The sequence below is a fragment of the Ochotona curzoniae genome, unplaced genomic scaffold (assembly GCF_017591425.1).
Source record: "Ochotona curzoniae isolate NIBS_2020 unplaced genomic scaffold, NIBS_Ocur_1.0 contig_43, whole genome shotgun sequence".
Taxonomy (NCBI): domain Eukaryota; kingdom Metazoa; phylum Chordata; class Mammalia; order Lagomorpha; family Ochotonidae; genus Ochotona; species Ochotona curzoniae.
The window spans coordinates 23,253,599-23,272,358 of NW_024466218.1; the positions used below are offsets into that span (position 1 = coordinate 23,253,599).

Consider the following 18,760-nt stretch of genomic DNA (forward strand, 5'->3'; position numbering starts at 1 on the left):
ATTCATTTCTGCTGCCTTGAACCTAGCCTGGTAATAAGAAGAAATGCTCGGCATGTTGTGTAACAGAACGAGCTATGGGGATGCGCGAGAGGCCGTCACTGCTGAGGGAGGAGCCTCTTGTTCAGTCAAGAACTTTTCTCTCCGCACACACCTGTCTCGGGCTTCTCCATTTTGTCAAATTGAAACCTGATACCAATTAATGCTGTTATTTGGCTTACGGATTGCAAGTGGTCCTGGAAATCACACTCTTCTTGGTGCAGCAGGTGCAAGACGCTAACCACTGGATTAGAGGGTAGTTCTTGGAAGCTGTGACAGCCCCCACATCCAGCAAACTGTAAGAAGTAAGAGGTATACATACATGTTTATTCATCTCTTAATTTCCTTCATCTGAAGGCACAGGGACAAGTCCTTTGTGATTGAACTTCACTTAGATCCTACAAATGTACATTTAGGAAGCTGAAGTCTGCTTATGACTCCTCATTCTTATGATATTTCTTTGCCCCACCAGTCATCTCACATTAAAGCTAAATCGCCTTTTAATAAAACAAGCTATGTTATAGGGTCCTTTGTTTAACACAGTTTAAACTTTGCTGATGCTGTCTTCCAGAGCTAGCCGCTGTCCCTATTATCTTTGTGGATTTTCCTACCTGATGTCATTCCCAGACAAAAGAGAAAAATACTATCTTTCTGCTGGAACAAGATATAGTAAATATCATGCCAAAAAGAATGACAGCATTTTAATGAAAATCACTGTTTGGCTTCCATTTCTATAAAATTGGCCGGGTTATAGTACAAATGTTTTATCAGCATGTGTCCCCACATCAGACTTTATGTCACAATGTCAACCACGAGGTTTGCTGAATTTTTTAAGGTTTTTCCTCGACCCGTCAGACCTTTCTGGAATGAATCCTTCATACTTGTGTTCGGAGTTTCCACAAGATGAATACTTCATTTCTTATGAATCATAATAAAGCAGCCCGCACTCTGTCAGCCCAGTGACCTCTGCAGTCTTTTACCTTCAAGAGAAAAGATTAGACTCTCTTATTTTATGGATAATGAGATAGGTTGTTGGTCTCCTGGCACACTCAGTGACTGTACCTCGTCGTGGTCTCATTTCAGTCTGTGATAAACTGATCACAGGGCAATGACGGCACATTTCTTCATATGACAAATCCCCTCCTAAATTTAAAGGTAATTTTTTTGTAAGTAGCAGAGTTAATAGATGTGAACTCTTTGGGACATTTGTGTTAGAGCTGAAGATATCTGGAAGTTTTCAAACACCTGTTCTATTGATAGTGAAGTTGCTTCCTGGAATGTAGCTCCAGATGAGACAGTGAGCTCAGGTCCCTGGCCCTTTAGACTGGAGCTTTCAGTTAACATTGATATTCTTTGTGTTAGTGCATATGAGTTACATGAATTGCCTTGTTCATGTATGAGCAGTCTTCTGAGACCACTTTTTTTTTGAACAGCACACATCTAATTCCTCAAAGACCTTTTGGTTCTACCTTCCAAACATGCCCTCCATCTAGCTATTCTTTATCAGCTTCTAGGATTGTGGATGTTTCTTTCTAGCTCACGTCACTGCTTCTTCCAACGTCCTCTATTCACAACACAGTGTCATTGGTACTGTTTAGTGTTTTGTGCTGGAGAATTCTTGTCAGGGTCTACCATGTGTAGTGTTTGATGTGTCATGATGCTAATAATTACCCTTCTTAATAGTGTGCAACCCAAACAGGTCTCGCGAAAGTTCCACACGTGTCCATTAGCAGAGTGTGTAGGGATTGCTCTGCTATACAAACTAACCATTTAAATTTTAATTAAGACCTTATCATTTTCTTGATCACAGAATGAAACCAGTACTTTCACTGGCATACAAGGTCCCACATGGTTTCCTTGAGATCTGTCAGACATTGTCTCTGTGAACTTTTGCTCTCCCTAAATCTGACCAAATCGTGTGGCTTCTTTGGTCTTTCTGAAAGAGGCTAGCCACATGCATGCTCAGCACCAGGCCTTAATGCTCATCGCCTGCGAAATTTTCCCTAGGTGTCTTCTCTGTTACAGACTTGAGTGTTTGGGACCCCTTAATTTCCTATGTGATAGTGTTAAAAGAACATGTGAGAGAATAGGATTTCTTTTTATTTTTTTTTATCTATTTTCATTGGAAAGGCAGATTTACACAGACTATGAAACTGATCTGAAAAGGCAAATGATGGAGCACATTTTTCAGCACATATTTCAGTCTTTCAAAAATGAAAGGAAGTAGGAAAGGGACTACTGTTTTATAATATCTTATGTTCATCCCATTGGAACCAATATTCTGGTCCAAAATAGCATAACTGCATTAGCGAAATGAAAATGTTACAGTCCACTGGACATTTAGAATGCTCCTGGAATATCCTTCATTGTTCAAATATGAAACTCTTAAATTCAAACAACCACCCTAGCTAAAATCTCTCAAAAGAAGTTTTGCTTAATATGATGATATTTATCATATTTTCTTTCTTTTATTTGGTGTTGACTCCACATCATAACTATAGCCTTTTAGAATATTAGAACTTAAAATATTTCCCTAAAAATCTGCCCCACTGTCCAGATTACTGTCAAAATTGGCAAAACTATAATAGAATTTCTGTTGCTGTAGCCTGAGGAAACACTTTAGGTAGCTGATATTAACACAGACTTTACCTTCAGCTAACCCAAAAGAAGTGCACATCTATTTGCAGCAAAACATTAGCACTAATGGCCACCGGGGAGTCAGTGGACTATCAGTGCTTGTCCCCAACCTTGATAAAAGACATAGCAGCAACAACAACAACAATAATAACGATAATTGTTTAAATATGTGGCCATACATTAAACAGACTGGATTTGCTTCAGTCTTTGTTAAAGATCAACATCATAAAGCTACTGAGCTTTTCGCCAAGACTGTATTATTAACAGATGAAAATGAGAAGTGAATGAGCTTTTGCTGAATTCAGTTGCACATGTAAATAATGCAAGGAAAGATTTACCAGTAAGGAGAAAAAGATGCATTTGTATTAGAAGAATTTATTAAGGATCGTGAATATGAAGGGAAGCAATAGAGAAAAACTGAAAAGGAGAGATAATTTTTCCACTTCATTAGAATGACCAGATTTGGTAAATAAATAAACAAAATAAAGGCAAAATTATATTTTAATTCCACTTAAAAATGTTTTAATATAAACATGTCCTATATACTTATGCTAAATAAATATTGTATAGTCTATACCTCTACTAAAAGCATGACTTTTATTTAGCACAAACTTAAATTTAACCGGATATCTTGTATGTTACCTAGAAATCCCACCTCCAAGTTAACTCTGCTGACCCTGGGAAAGCAGGCAAAGAGTGTGTTCCATCATTTGCCTTTTCAGATCATTTTCATGGTCTCTTCTGTGTGATCTGGGGACTCAGGATCTCCCAAATAATGAAAATGATGACAGAGGAACATGGGCAGCCCCGGAACTAGTCCACGGGACAAGATGTTTTGGAACAGAATTCTTAGGTTAGCTTTTCTAATTATTACTAAATGAATGACACCGTCTATTAGTATAGAAAAGATCCACGTTCAGATTACATGACACAGGTTCAGGCTCTGGCAAGGGGCAAATGTGTTAACACGTAGTAGGGTCCATGTGAAGAAAGATCGTTTGGCAGTTCAGGAAGCAAAGTGAAAGGAGTGGACAGGCTTACTCTGTCAACCCTGTGCCAAGGACTGAACAGCATAATCCCAAGCACATATTTCTAACAAGGGAAGGTGATAGCCTAAATTTCTAGGTCGATGATGAGGAATCAGGGATTGTCAGAAACCCCAAACATCTGAAGTGAAAGTTTGTGTAATGTGAAAAGCGATAAAACTATACCCAGCAAGTTCTATGGGGAGTTGTCTGACATTTTCTAATCTCTGAATCTTTCAGCTGCTGCTTTTGACTACCAGACTACTTTTCATAAATTTCATTTCTAGCTTTTATTGCCTTAACAGGAAGCCTTTATATTTTGCACTTGGAAAGGGATTTCTGTCTCCATGGGGAATTATTTTTCACACTTAACAATGTTTGATATTGTAGATAAAATGTCATAAAACTCCATTCTAAATCTGCTTCTTCTGTGATTGGCTGGTCTTTGAAATTAACTAGAATATGATAAGAAACACAAGCACAAAGGGAATTACACTTACAGAATCATTTTTACTAGAGGATCACTTTGGTAAGTTTTGAAATACGTTAATTTTTTTTTTCTGTTCCTAGACACTCAATTAGTATAAACTTGGAATGCCCTTGGACACGTTAATGCTAGTGATTATTTGCATCTGATAACATTCTTCTGTGTCCTCATCAGGAAACTATAGAAGATTCTGTATGCTGAGATATGCCCACGTGTTATTTTATAAAAGGAAAAAGGGGGATGAGGAAAAGTGAAAGAGAAGGCAAAAGAAGAGGAGAATGTGGGTGGGGTAAATGGCTGAGGGGGTGGGGAAGAGAAGGGAAGACGGGGAAGAGAACCAATGATTGTCTGACCATTGCTCTTCTCAGACCAACATGTATATGAGAAGCTTGTCTCTGCACGTGTGACATTTTACCAGTATCCTAAGCAGTGATTTCTAAATCTTCCCATGTCAAGATTTACAAGGTCGAGATGGACTCCTGCTTGGTGTGAACTCTGTTATTAGAATCATTTGTGTGAGCTTTTGGTACCGGGTAGGATTTTGGTACATTCAAGCGTATTTCTCCAAACCAGAGTTACTTAAAGTTGTTTTATGAAAAGACCAAAAGGGTTACTTCTTTTATGAAGCAAAGCTGGGAAGAATAACTGCTGGACACCTTAAAAATACAAACAACCATGCAAGTACTTCTCTGTTAGACGTTCTGCAAGATGGAATCCACACCATTGTCGTTCTGATGTGAAGATAGACCTTGGAGATTGGCCCTGCGTGTGTTCTTCCATTGCTTTGTGCACATCTTTCCCTCATTCTCCAAGAGATCTGTACTCTTATCATTGGGTCTTCCAGTGTCCAAATTCCAGGCTGCATTTTTTTTCCATGCTGAAGGCTCCACGAATTTCTATTTGCCTATCTTCTTCAGTTTTGCGATCTCTGTTTTCCTCTCTGCAAACATTGTATCAGTTGATTTCACATTGATTCTTGAATGAAAAAAAGTTGATAAAATATTTCGTTTTACGATTTGCTGTACTGGTCGAGTGAACATCGCAAAAATGAACTAGTAAGATAGGAGAAAAGGAGAGATGGACAACAGAATTAGACGTCAGTAAAAAGCGTTCATAATGCTTTGCTTATTCTGGTGTCAGATTCTCCACCAGGGAGCTGGAGGTGGGCTTTGATAAAACTTACTAAAAGGGCTGTCTATATTTGCTGGGATTCAAATTTTCTAAGAACTAGGCAGCAAATTTCAGTTGCTTAAAACAGAGGGTTCACTTTATTCCAGAGTCATATATTCAAACTAATTATTGTAAGGCTTGCAAAAGCTCGAATTGCCAGTGACTTACAAGGGTAACTATCTGAAAGCAAAGGTAGTCTTTATTTAACTTTCCTAAATGATAAACACAGCACTGAAGACTGTCATAACCTTCCTGTTTCAGATTAAGTGGATTATTTATTTGTGATAATGGGTAGATGCACTCATTAACATGCTATCATAAACAGCTGTGTTGAATGAATTATGTGCCTTGTGACATAAATAAGGTTCTCAACATGAGGTTGCATTTGAAATATAGGCCCTAGGAAGAACAAAAAAGCCATAATTGTTTTCTTAATATAGTTGCCTGGTCTTGAATTCTGAATTTATTCCTACCTTATTAAGGCTACTTGTACGGAAATTGTGGATATTACTCTAGTTGAATATTTGACATTCAAGGGCAGTAGAACTTTCCACTTTCTCCTTGTAAGTGAATCTGAAGCTAGGGATTTGCTACCTTGTGTTTCTTTTCCTGGTAAAGAGGGAGAATGTGTAGAAAGGAGAGAAGCTCAGAGTCTCCTTTCAGAGTCTCCCGCTCAGCTTGTGTACAGTGCAGTTCACTTGAAGGTTACCTTCAACTCCTTCTAGTATTAGTTTCCAAACTGGATAGTCAATCTGCAGGTCATGTGGCTCAACTCCCTGATCTTATGAATGAGGGACTTTATGACCTGTTGGCATCACAGATCATGAAAAGATAGAAACACAACTAAGGATACATCCCCAAAGTTCCAGTTCATGGAATACACTGATATTGGAATGTCTGCATAAAAGGAAAAAAAGAACAATCAGAAACTCTTATCCCATCCACTTTCCTCCATACCTTCAGTCTTCCCACCCCAAATTGTGGCCCACATGGGCATATATAATTCTTAACTATGTAAACAATATTAAAAATAAAATTAGATTTAAAAAATCTGTGGGAGGAAAGTTTGTGACGGTGGTGGGCTGTCTGTCCTGGTTATCACTTATTACTGACTTAAAATTGGATTAAAAAGTAGTTAAAAAATTCACTTAGACTCTAAGAATGATTAAATGCTGAAAACAGTATGCCAAAGGCTATTCTGGAAATGTGAACCCAGAAATTGTTTAAAATGAAACTGAAAGTTGATTTACTTCAACAGTTTAGGGATACACCTGCTGAAGCAAAAGATGAACCCGGTGATCTCCTGAGACATCCTCAAGGTCTTTGATTTCACACCCATGCAACTTTTCTAGCATCGTCCTGTCAGCTTCAAGAAGAGTATATATTAACTAACTCTGTTTGCTGTATCCCTCAGGATTATTAAAGAACTTTCTGTTCCTCCTGTTGATTTTTAATATTCATTTATGTTTATGAAAATGAAAAACAAATCCAACCATAACATGCATTTAGATTGTCTGGCCCATGAGAAACATTTGGATGGAAATTAAGATGTTTCAGGGATTTGCAATTTTAGCTGGTAGCTTTATTGACTTGCTTCTGGAAATGGAATATACGTATTTTAAAACCTAACTGAGCTGTATTCTAAATAACTTCATCCATACTCTTCATGGTTGATTTTTTATTTTTATAAAACATTGTGACTGAACAGACTTTTAAAAATTTTTAATGAGTGCTTTAGTCAAGATGAAGAAATGGAAATTGTCCATAAATCTTAGCCGTTACACTCTTACTGCTACTGTAAAATATGTAGTTTTACTTGAAAATGTTAGTTTTTTCTACCTGAATTTTCAAACATTGGTACAAGATGATAGCTGTGCATGCATTTGTATGAAGTCTTGATTTCTCATAAAATCATTTTCAGAGGCACAAGTGCTTCTTTAGTTGTGACTATTTGACCTGGGTAGTTGTTTTTGTATTTAATCCAATATCCTCAATTTTTACATTTGAGTTACGTTTCAAAGCCACCAACTTAAAAAAAAAATGAAAGGAGACTTAAACCTGAGATGCACCTGACTGTATAAACACGTGTCTTCGTGCTCTCTTCCTCCAGGTTTCCAAATTAAACCTTTCACATCACTGCGCTTCCTGTCCGAACCTTCTGATGCGGTCAGCATGCGAGGAGGCGACGTCCTTCTGAACTGCTCTGCGGAGTCAGACCGAGGAGTGCCAGTTATCAAGTGGAAGAAAGATGGCATCCACCTGGCCTTGGGGTTGGATGACAGGAAGCAGCAACTTCCCAACGGGTCTCTGTTGATACAAAACATACTGCACTCCAGGCACCACAAGCCGGACGAGGGACTTTATCAATGTGAGGCGAGTCTAGGAGAGTCTGGGTCCATCATTAGCCGCACCGCGAAGGTGGCAGTAGCAGGTAAGTGGAATTGTGTCTTTCCTGCTCCTTTGCCACATCTTCTTTTTGGCGGGGGGAGGAGGGGTGGGATGATTGGGAAGTGGGAGTGGGGGAATATAAAGGATTCCGTACAGAAGCTGCATTTTTAAAATTTGTGTTTTTATTGGCAGATGATTTTATTTTCATGGGGTACAGTGTGAGATTTTCATATATGTATATGCTGTGGAATGGTTCTATCAAGCTAATCAGCAAATTCAATCACTCACTTATTCTGTGTGTGCTGTGTGGAGTTTACTATTACAACAATTTTGAAAAGTATGTTCCTTATCACCAGCTAGAGTGACTAGGTAGAGTGGCTATGCTGTGAATTGGGGCCCTGGGGTGTACCTCTGACTAGGTGCACCTTCAAGCCCTTTACCCAAAAACCCCTCATTCCCAGTCCCACCACATCCCCCTACCCACTGAAATCTATGCACACCCTCGCTCTGTAACATCCTAGAGTTCAACCATGTCACTCATAACTGGGCTTTCTTCTTTTAGAAGGCAGATGGTATTCTGTGATATGAGTTTAGAGCACTTATTTCTGCATTCATCTGTTGATGGTCATTTAGTGATTCCATAGTGTAGTTATTGTCAGTAGTACTGCAGGGAATATGGGAATTTAGAATGATTTCAATTTCCTTGGATAGAAAATAGGTGATTGGTAATTTGCTTTTTAGTTTTACAAGGAACCTCTATACTGTTTTCCGCAATGACTATATTAGTCCACATTCCCACCAATAGTATTTATTTTTAAGGAAAAAAAAGAATGATATACAATTAGTTGTTTTTATTCTCTCTGGTCTTGACTTTTCTGCTTAAATTACCTTTGAAAACAATAGAAAAATCTCAATAATCAGATTAGCATAGAATTCAACTAGAAACCAACTATGCCAGTGTGGTAACCACAAACATCCGTCAGGGACTGTGAGAAGGGAGTTTCTGCTGTGTAGAAGCCCCAAGTCAGTGATAGCTTGCTATGTAAGTCCAAGTTGACTAAGCCAGATTTTTACCACATCAAAGATGATGAGGTACACAGGGCTCTAGCCCAGAAGTAGAGAGGATACCATTGTGAATTGCACTGGCCTGATCTGGTTTTAGCACTTGAGAGTTTCCTGTCTAGGGAATAAACCTCGAAGCTGCCAAAATCTAAGATGTTTGGTTCCCCTAGCTAGAGGTAGCCCTCTCTGCCTTAGCAATGGCAGACTGCAGGGTGGTGGCACAAAAGTCCCTCTGCTCAGCAGAGGAGGTGACATTCTTATGCTGAGAACCATCTGGAATCTTTGTGTGATGGATGTCTGATACATGATTGTCATGCACAAATTTCAAAGAGGACTGAAAGATAAGATTCATCATATTGAAGAGAAACCAACAGAACAAGTTTTGAGGATAGAACAAGTTCTGCTTTTCTGGAATGCTCCCAGTGTCCTGAGCAAGTGCCATGTGATTTTCTATAATTTGAGAATTGCTGGCCATTTTGGGATCCACCCATCACTCTTCCACAATATCAATGTGGTTCTGCCAGTTTGAGTGAGTCACGTTGGCATTCTATGTCCTGTTACAGATGCAAGTAGCAAATGCACTGTTCCTGAAAATGACCTGCTAGCTTGCAGTTTCAGTTTTCTTGCAATCCAGATTCAGTTTAACACATTATCTGTTACAGTGGAGAAATGAAGAATGATGCCTTCTCTCTGTGAGGTATTAAAATGAAGTGGCTTTGACTTCAGTATTCCATGCAAGTATAGGCTCTTGGAGTCAGTCACTGAGTTACAATCTAATATTAGATTGTATCATTTCAAGGCAAGAAGGCTGTTCACAGCATTTTAAACACTTACCGTGCTGTTTGGCAACATGGAATACATCAATGTTATGTCTGCTATGGTTAAGATTGCCAAACCACTAGAATTCACAAGGGGCATATATCCTCCTGGTAATAAAGACCATGGACTGATTTAATCTCATTTTTAAAGCATTAGTAGTCAATAAACCAGTCACCACTAAAAGGTAACAGTCAGCTTTGCTTGGGTGAAAAAAAGTCTGTTCTGTACTTTCATGTGCAGTGTGGGTAAGCTCCCATTCAATATAAAACACCTGTTCCATTTTTGCTTGCTGAAAATGTCTTTAGATAAAGAGAAACATGGCAAATGAAATTTGTCTCTAATCAGTCAGAACATTTTTTGAAACAATCTTGCCATGTGGCAGCCATCATGTTTTCTATAACTTCTCACTTGCTCATGCAGCCCAGGCTAAAGAGGAAAGGGGGAGCAGGAAAGATAAATTAAAGGGGACCATCCCATCCCACATGTTGTTAAAAGCGACAGCATGGCAGGATACTGGCCATAGATAAATCTGATAATTTTGCCTCTCTATAGCAACTTCATCAGAACTGGCTGAACATCGGGAACTTTAATTTTGACCCCATTAACTCAAACACAAACTGTTGCATTCATTCCCTATCTTTGGTTTATTGAGAGTAGTTTGAGGAGCAAAGCAGATCTGGGTTTATCTGTGAAGTTTCTTTATCACTGTCTCACTGTGCACCTAGCAAAATGTCTCTACTATTTGGCAGTAACATTGTTATTTCCAGTGACACTAAGAGACTTTGTGCCACAGATGGAGAACTCTCCATGTTGACTATCCCATTTCTTCCCTCTTTGCCCTCCCAGCTCCTTCCCCTTCATCCACTGTCCTCCTCCCTCCTCTTCACTGAACTGGTCCAGATCAGTTAGCCTAGATCTGTGCATATACAACAATACTGATGTTGCAGTGGGCTTGGATAATTTTCTTCAGAGGTTAATAATGTACAAATTAATCTACTATCGAGGACTTCGAAATTAGAAAACAGACAGTGTTAAAATACTCACATAGCACTCAAAACGAGGAAGCTGCTTCCTCATGCATTCTACCATTCAAACATCCAGATGAAATCATTCTTGGCCTAGCACATTTCCCCTCCCTGAGAGCTCGCTGGCAACCAGGATCTGAGGGTTCTCTCTGTTCAGCAGAAATGACAACTAACACGGACGGCTAGGCTGAAGGGCGCTCGTTTGTTTTTCTCCATTCATTTGGCACTTTTTTTTAAATTAAATGAAGTCTCAAAAAGTATACATAAGGTAAAATACTAATGATAATAAAATTGACTATGTAATTAGTGCCTTCTTCATAGAAAAACACTGTAATTTGGATATTCTAGGACGAGAAGATTCTGTTATTAAAGCTAGGGTTAAAAAAGCTTATTTGGTCTGTCATTCTAGGTGGTCGTACACAGCTCAAGTTTGCATATTTTTGTGTGTTATGAAATCAAGACAATAAAAGACTAACCGAATTGCATTTACTTGCATCTTTTTTTTTCTGAAGCATTTCCCCCCTTGTTACAATAGATGTTTCGAGGTGGAGGTTGTGGCACTTTGCTTTTAAATAACATAGGCCTTAGAAGTAGAATTCTCTTGTGTTCAAAAAAATAATTAGCGACTTGAGGAGTTGTTTCAGTGAATTCCGTTTCAGGATGTGTCCCATTTAAGTGAGTTATGAAATAATTAGTGAATGCACAGTGTGGTGAGAAGCTACAAAGGCCCGTTTGTGAAAGTCTCACCTGACCTTTAAGTTCTTACTTAAAAGGAAGCAGAAAAAGGAGCTTGTCTGTCGGGAAGGGAGAATGAACCACATGGTGTTTGAGTTACTCAGATATTACATGAAGAAAGCAGCCCCCCAAAATGTTCAGATTCCTTTGAATATGAAAATATTGCCTAGAAGGTCAAGTTCATCCAGTGAAGCAGTTGAGAGAATGTATCTCAGAGCCCTTAACTGTTCTCAGAATTCTTGCTGAGAAGGATTCAGTGAGAGTGCAAAGAATTTCATTTTAAATGGATATGTTCCTGTTTATTTTCAGATGAGAAGTCATAAAATAAATTATTCTGACTCTTATAATTAATGATCTTAATTATCTCCATTTAACTAAATGTTGCTACAGTTTTATGACTAAAATATATGAGAAAAAAACAGAAGGGGAAATGGGGTATTATTAAGCATCCGTTGTCTGTGTGCTAATGTTATCATTGCCCTTTAATTTTACTGCCCCGTAAAACTGGGATAATCATCAATATTACACCCATGCCTGTCCATTCCCATGCCCCTCGATCAACTTCAGTAATTACATTTAAAAAAAAAATAGGGATTTAGTCTCCTTTCGGCTAAGTCAATTAACTCTGCAATAAAATTAGAATAGAAATATATTCCTGAAAACTATGCATAGTGGAAAGATGACTTCTATGCTATAAAAATTATAATAAAGAACTTGACAGGGCTTTTCATGGAAGAAACATTAACAAAATAACTTTTTAAAAATATCTTCCACCCTTTCATTTCCTTTGCTAGGAATTCTAATTCATGTAACAATGGAATCCACTAATTATTCATCCTAAGTTTAATCAGTATCGTAGGAGCCCTGTTCCTTTGTTTGTTTCTTACACTATCAGTTGGAAAGTCTGGTTCTGGCTAGTGCTGGTATGGAAATAAAGGAGTTACATTCAAAATCACACAGTGATCATAGCAAAAGCTCTTTTGAATTCTGCAAGACTTCCCCAGGACACAGAAAACATTAATTTTCATCATAAAGTTTAGGCTAACAAAGATATAGCTATGTAGGATAGAAAAAAATGCATGTCATGCCTTCTCCTATCACAAGCTCCTGGATACACTCTGATAACAATAGACCGATAAGCAAAAACATAGCAAACTGATTTCACCAGAAATTTATACAGAAGAGAAGATTTCAGAAATGAAGACCCATGGAAACTATTTTCATGCCAAATTTGGTGGAGTGAGCCGGCAGTTGTGGAAATTGTGTATAATATATATATTTCATCATACATATCATATATATTTTGCCAAATATAAAATACATATTTTTCATCATCATGTGCATGATGAAAGGAGCATGCTCTAAAGGGCAAGGGGAAACTCAGGAAGGCCCGTTTGTTCAGATTCCTCCTTGTGTCTCAGTGTGGTCTCCCCACTCTCCGACCCCACCACTTGTACAATTATCCTGGATTCTTAATCCAGGATACCTGTTGGGTGAGCATCTTCTTACCTGCTTTCCCCTTTCAGGAGATGTAGCTCAGAGAATATTTTTGTCACACAGGGGACCAGTGGAAGATGACGTTGGCTCCCAAAGTGCCATGCGTTGAGGCAGTGTGTCATACAAGCCCATGGTTATATGATGAGCTACTTAGCATGGCTGTACATCTGATGAAAAGTTGTATAAATAGTAAATTGAAGAAAGCATTTATGAATCAATCTATGGTACTTATTTTTTATGTCCATGATAAATGCCATTATTTAAATTTAATAACTTATAAAGGACTTTGAATTAAATGTTTTTATTACATGCAAAGGTTTTTGACATTACTAAGGGAAATCATGGAAAATCTATGTATATATAGTACCTAAAAACGCCTGCACTGTTTCCTGTCATGGTCTGTATCTTGCAGTTTATAAAATACTGAATATAATTATTGTATGTGATTACTCATCTCACTCGAAGAAGTTACCTTTTAAAAAAGTTCATGTTTGGGCCCAGAGCAGTAGCCTAGTTGCTAAAGTCCTCCCATTGCATGCATGGGGATCCCATATAGGCATTCAGTTGGTGTCTCCGCTACTCCACTTCCCACCCAGCTCCCTGCTTGTGGCCTGGGAAAGCAGTGAAGGATGGGCCAAAGCCGTGAGACCCAGAAGAGGCTCCTGGCTTTTGATTGGCTCAACTCCAGCTGTTGTGGCCATTTGAGGAGTGAACCAGTGGATGGAAGATTCTCTGTATCTCCGTCCCTCTGTAAATCTGACTTTCTGATAAAAATAAATCATTAAGAAAAAAAACAAAGAAATAGAGGCTCAAAGCTGAGGTGGAGAGCCTCTGTCTGTCCTTTCACTCCTCAAATTCATGCAAATGCCACGTTCAGGCTCTGGGGCAGGACACAGCCAGCAACTATGAGGAAACCCAATCCAAAGATTGCGAGTGGATGACAGGAGCCCAGATACCTGCGCCGTCCCCTGTGCCAGTGCAGAGCTGCATGCTGCACACAGGCATTCTGATCAGACGGGAGTATTAACCAGCGTCAAGCATGAGGCAAAACAGTCACCTGGAAAAATGATCTCTAATAGTCTAATTTGATATTTACACTCTCCAAATGCACTGTCATAAGCAGTCTACTTCATTGTTTATTATCACTTTTTTTTAAAATATGTGTATTTTTTTGGTAGGGTGAGAATTAGAATAACTTAGAGCCATTGGGATCCAGGAAGCAACTACAGATTCTTCATGTGGCAATCACTTGTTTTGGACCCCAAAACATAAATTTAGCATAAAGCAACAACTATAAAGCGATAGCGACACATGTTTAGATGACAAGTAAACAGCCTCAGCATGTCCTAGTGTGTTATCTCTTCTCTTTGCCACACCCTGGAAATAGAGGTACATGGTTCGACATACTCATCAGCTAAAAACACGCTGCAACTCCCAGTGCTGTAGCCAAGGATCCTTTAGACCTGCTGAAAGACAAAGCCGTAGCCCTAGACGCTGAGTAATTCCCAACTGAAAGCCTGGTTGGAAACCCGCTAAGAGCATCTGAGGGCATCCCTTTGGTGCACACAATTCCTCACTCGTCTTTAACTGGCACTCTTTCTAAATGTATAAATGTGGATCAGGTGTGGTAGCACCTGCTTTCATCAGAACCTACAGAGCCATGGAATTGTAATTCTGACAGGACAATTAAACTGTAGAATTTTATTTCTTAGAACAATGTATCTAACTTCCAATCACACTGGCCTTGAGTCAGAAAGTAGTTGCATTTGAATAGTTGAGTGGTGGCCAGTGTGTGTGGGTTGGGTCCTGGGGATGAGAGGATCTCTATGGTGTCGTGTGTGCTTTCCAATATGCTGATTAAAGGTGGACTTTCCATCCTCACCAACGTCACCCAGACATAATTTAGACATCAATTCAGGACATGGACATGCGTACCTTTCAAAGTAGGTGGCTGTCCCTGTGTGAGCCTCATTCTGCGCCACCGTCGTCAAATCTACCTTTTCATTTATATTCCTGATATCAGTATGATCCTATCACCCATACTTCTAACAATTGCTTTTAAAGAAAAAATAAGGAAACAGTTTGATGTCACCCTGAGGCTTTCTCTTTTAAACGGCTGCTCCTCAGGCTCATTGGGTGACTTTTCACCTGGAACACTTTGCCCAACGAGAAGCCTATTTAAGAAAGTGTTTTAAAAATTAATAATGCCTATATTACTTCAATGTTAAATTTCAGTGCCCACTTGATTTTATTGGATGGAGGGAATTCAGCTCCATAGAGTGAAATGTGGCATAAAAATAATTACTATTTCTTTGATTCAGACGCTGATTTCAGGATATTCTTTGGGGTCCCAAATGGCACTGGGTGCATTGTGAGTCGACAGCACGGCTGTTTCTTTAAGGTTATCTCCAACAAGGACCTCGGTTTGGCAAATGCAGTTCTAGATAAAGGACATGTCCCCATCGATCTTGTCCCCCATGTGTATACTGTGCACATTTTGACTTCAGTTGTTTTCAATTAGTAACAACTCCGCATATCATAATAACTACCTTTAAAATATGCAATGTAACTCATTATTAAAAAATTAGTAGTTATGTACCATGATCAAATTCCAGAATATTTCAATTTTTCTGTCCCCTCATGTTCTGGAATGTAATAATCTGATTTATTTATTTTTTTAAAGATTTCTTTATTTAATATTTTTTGAAAGGGTTATAGAGAGACAGGGAAAGTTGTCTCCCCTCCTCTGCTTTATTCCAGCAATAGCTGCAGTGGCTAGATTGGTCCAGGTGGAAACCAAGACAAGGGCCTCTGTCCCATGCTGCTCTTCCAGGTGTATTCGCAGGGATCTGGGCCAGAAGGAGAGCGGCCAAAGCTCTAGTGTGCACCTGAGTTGGATGATGGAGCTGCAGGCGCCACTTGGTGCCCTGGTCCACATCAGTGGCTCCTGCTTTGTGTCTCTAGTAATTTTTTGTTTTTCTTGTTTGTTTTTAGCATAATGAGAGTAAGTGATTTTCCAGAGTCTTTTATTTTTAGTTGGTGGTATATATTGGATATCTTTCCATGTATTTGCTTATCAGTTTCTTATTATTCATTCCTACGGTTTTGATACTTTGTAATCCCTGATTTTTTTTATTGTTTGCTAATAATGCAGTACTGAATATTCTTGTATTTATTAGATTCCTTTTTGTGCATATCTTTGAAAGTTCCTAAGACAAATATTATCTAATGGTGTGATTATGGGATTAATGAGTACTTGAATAGGTATTCATTGATTCAAGCACATTTTGTTGGTCTCTTAACTTTACTATCAAAAGATGAGCTTTGCTACCCTGCCCTGTACTGAGCAGACAGGGCTGGATCCTTCCAACATCACAGATGCCTTTGAAGTCTCTTCAACAACTGGTGCTGCGTGGACCCTGGTTACAAACAGCTCGCGTGTTTGCCAGAAAGGTTCTGATAGATGATAACTGGAGAACTGCAACTCAAGAGTCTCCCGGGCTTCCCTAGGATTTTGGTTTTCCTACTCTCACTGAGTATCACTCCAGGAAGTGACTTGAGGTTGAAGCAATCCTTTGGTCTAGATTAAATCTCCAAGGCTCAGTGTTTACGGTCAAAATGGCGTTCAGACCTCTGAGCAGGCAATGTGGAAACCTGAACTCTTCCTGGTGCCTGAAGGATTCTCATGTTCTGGTTCCCTACCTCTAGCCTCACCTATATAACCAAATCTGCATTTACCCTTCAGTTTTCATAGATGCTTGCTAAATATTTGTGTTTCGGTGCTCATCTGTTTGTGCACTTTGAGCTACATGTCTTACTTTTCCACCCCCATACCACCTTTGCATATATTTTCCTGACACTGAATTCTTCCAGTCCGTCTTCATGAGTCATTGCCCTCCCCCCATTCCCCTCCTTCCGTGTTTAGGAGACACTACTCCATTAACTTGTTGTTCACAGCTACAGATGTTTTGCTGATAGAGCAATGGGCCGTGCATCCAACCATCCTTCTACACATACGCAGCTTTCCCACGGGTCAGTCGTATCACAAACACATAGGTCATTTTTCATTTGTTTTGCCTTCCCTAGACAGGCACTTTAAACCTTGCAGAACTTAGTTAGTTGTATCATGTAACGTGCTAGGAGCCTGGGCTTCACACTGAGCCCGTAAAAACTTGGCAAACTGTCTTCAGCTCTTCACTAGTTACATAAACTTGGATCATTCATGGAAATGTTCTGGGTGTAGGTTCCCAATCTATAAAATAGAACTGGGAGATAGTGTCTACTTTTTAAGATTGTTGGGGTGATCACAGACATGCTTATCAGAGGGCCTGAAATATAATGCTCAGAAATGAAGATTTTTGGAAAATAAACAGGAATTAGGTTGGTATTGAAGACTGGAATACCTGTGAGCAAACACAAGCACTATGAATAATCCTCCTTTAGCTGTGCAGTAACTGATGTCCTGTGCCCTTTCGGCTCTCACAGGTGTCTTTCCTGTATTCCATGTAGAGCTTTGCCTTCTTTTGTGCAGATGGGTCTTCTGCAAATGGGAGAAATGAGTCCTACTTTAAGATCTTAGCATTAATACCCTATGATCAATATTTCTACCCAAAATGATGAAGATAAATAACGTAATGCCTGCAATAGGTAGAACTTAGATAATATTCAGCATTTGGGCTTTATGCTTTGGAAATGCTAAAATACATTATTTTATCTCCAACAAAGAAGTAAACATTTTTGTGGCTTTCAGGAGCTTTCACTGGGCCAGCAAACCTTGTGTGTTTCCTCTCCTTGTAGGAGTGCTTGTCTAGCCTGTGTTGGTTGGCCTTCAACCTAACAAGGAATTACATGGTCGTGAGTTAAGAAATTCATACTAAATATGATTTGGAGTACCAGACATATATGCATAGAAGTCTTTATTTCTTATATCCTGAAAATTATCTTTTGTTTTCTGCTTCCATCTGCTACTATTGATCTATTGTCCACAGAAGATAAATCTGTTGCTTCCTGTACTACACTATCTTATGTAGGTTTTATTTCTCCCCCATCCAACCAAAAATAGTATACACGTTTCTTTTGAGAAAAGCCTTTTGAAAAACTCTCCCTGGAAAATGTTCTAATAATTGTCATTGTTTATGCTGCTTGTATATTTACAGAAATGCTTTGAGCTCCTGCTCTTCCAGAACAGTTACAACTCGATATATTTTCAGAAAGAGTGAATAAGATTATAATTCTTCCCCAATAAGTGTTTTAGTGCCACCCTGGGAGAAAATATAAGTGCAGAGTTGAGAGTACACATTAGGTCCAGTAACAATAACAAGGGTGTTTATAAATGGAATCACGCTACAAAGAATGCCACAATTTGGAGGAGGAAAACGATTGGGTAAAGTGAAAGATGTTAAATGTTTTAATTTTCTTCCATGCTGGCAAAATCTTGTAAAACAAGGGGACATGTTAAATTCTTTATACTACAGTGGCTCCAGGAGCTTGTCAACATTTTCATTATAAACTCATTTTCAGAGCTTTATAGTTCAGCTTTAGGAATTCAGAATTCACTGACATTTGGAGTGCCAAGTCTTACCTGGGGAACATGTGTTTCATATGTTTAAAAAATGATGGCTTTATCAATTTCTCAGTTTATTAAGAGTAACCTTTCCATACGTTTTTACTTGACTGTGGTACTTTGGAAATCAAAAGCAGACGGAAGGTCACCAGTGGGGAAACATCTACAGATGTGGTCACCTCAGGTCACAGCTGCCAATTTTCATTACTCAGGCTTGTAGTCATGCTGACCACTGCCAAACCCTGGAACTGTCACTACATGCCCTCACTGTTTAGACACTCCTTCAGATTACTCAAACAGCATATATGTGAAATCT

General features: G+C 38.9%; 1 protein-coding gene across 1 annotated transcript in view; it reads left to right on the top strand.

The window, feature by feature from the left end:
* Window positions 1–18,760, top strand: part of DCC (DCC netrin 1 receptor) — an 891,673-nt gene that overhangs the window by 343,497 nt on the left and 529,416 nt on the right. Inside the window, exon 2 of the mRNA XM_040984736.1 lies at window positions 7,466–7,786. Coding sequence (XP_040840670.1) covers window positions 7,466–7,786 — 321 coding nt within the window. The remainder of the gene's footprint in view (window positions 1–7,465; window positions 7,787–18,760) is intronic.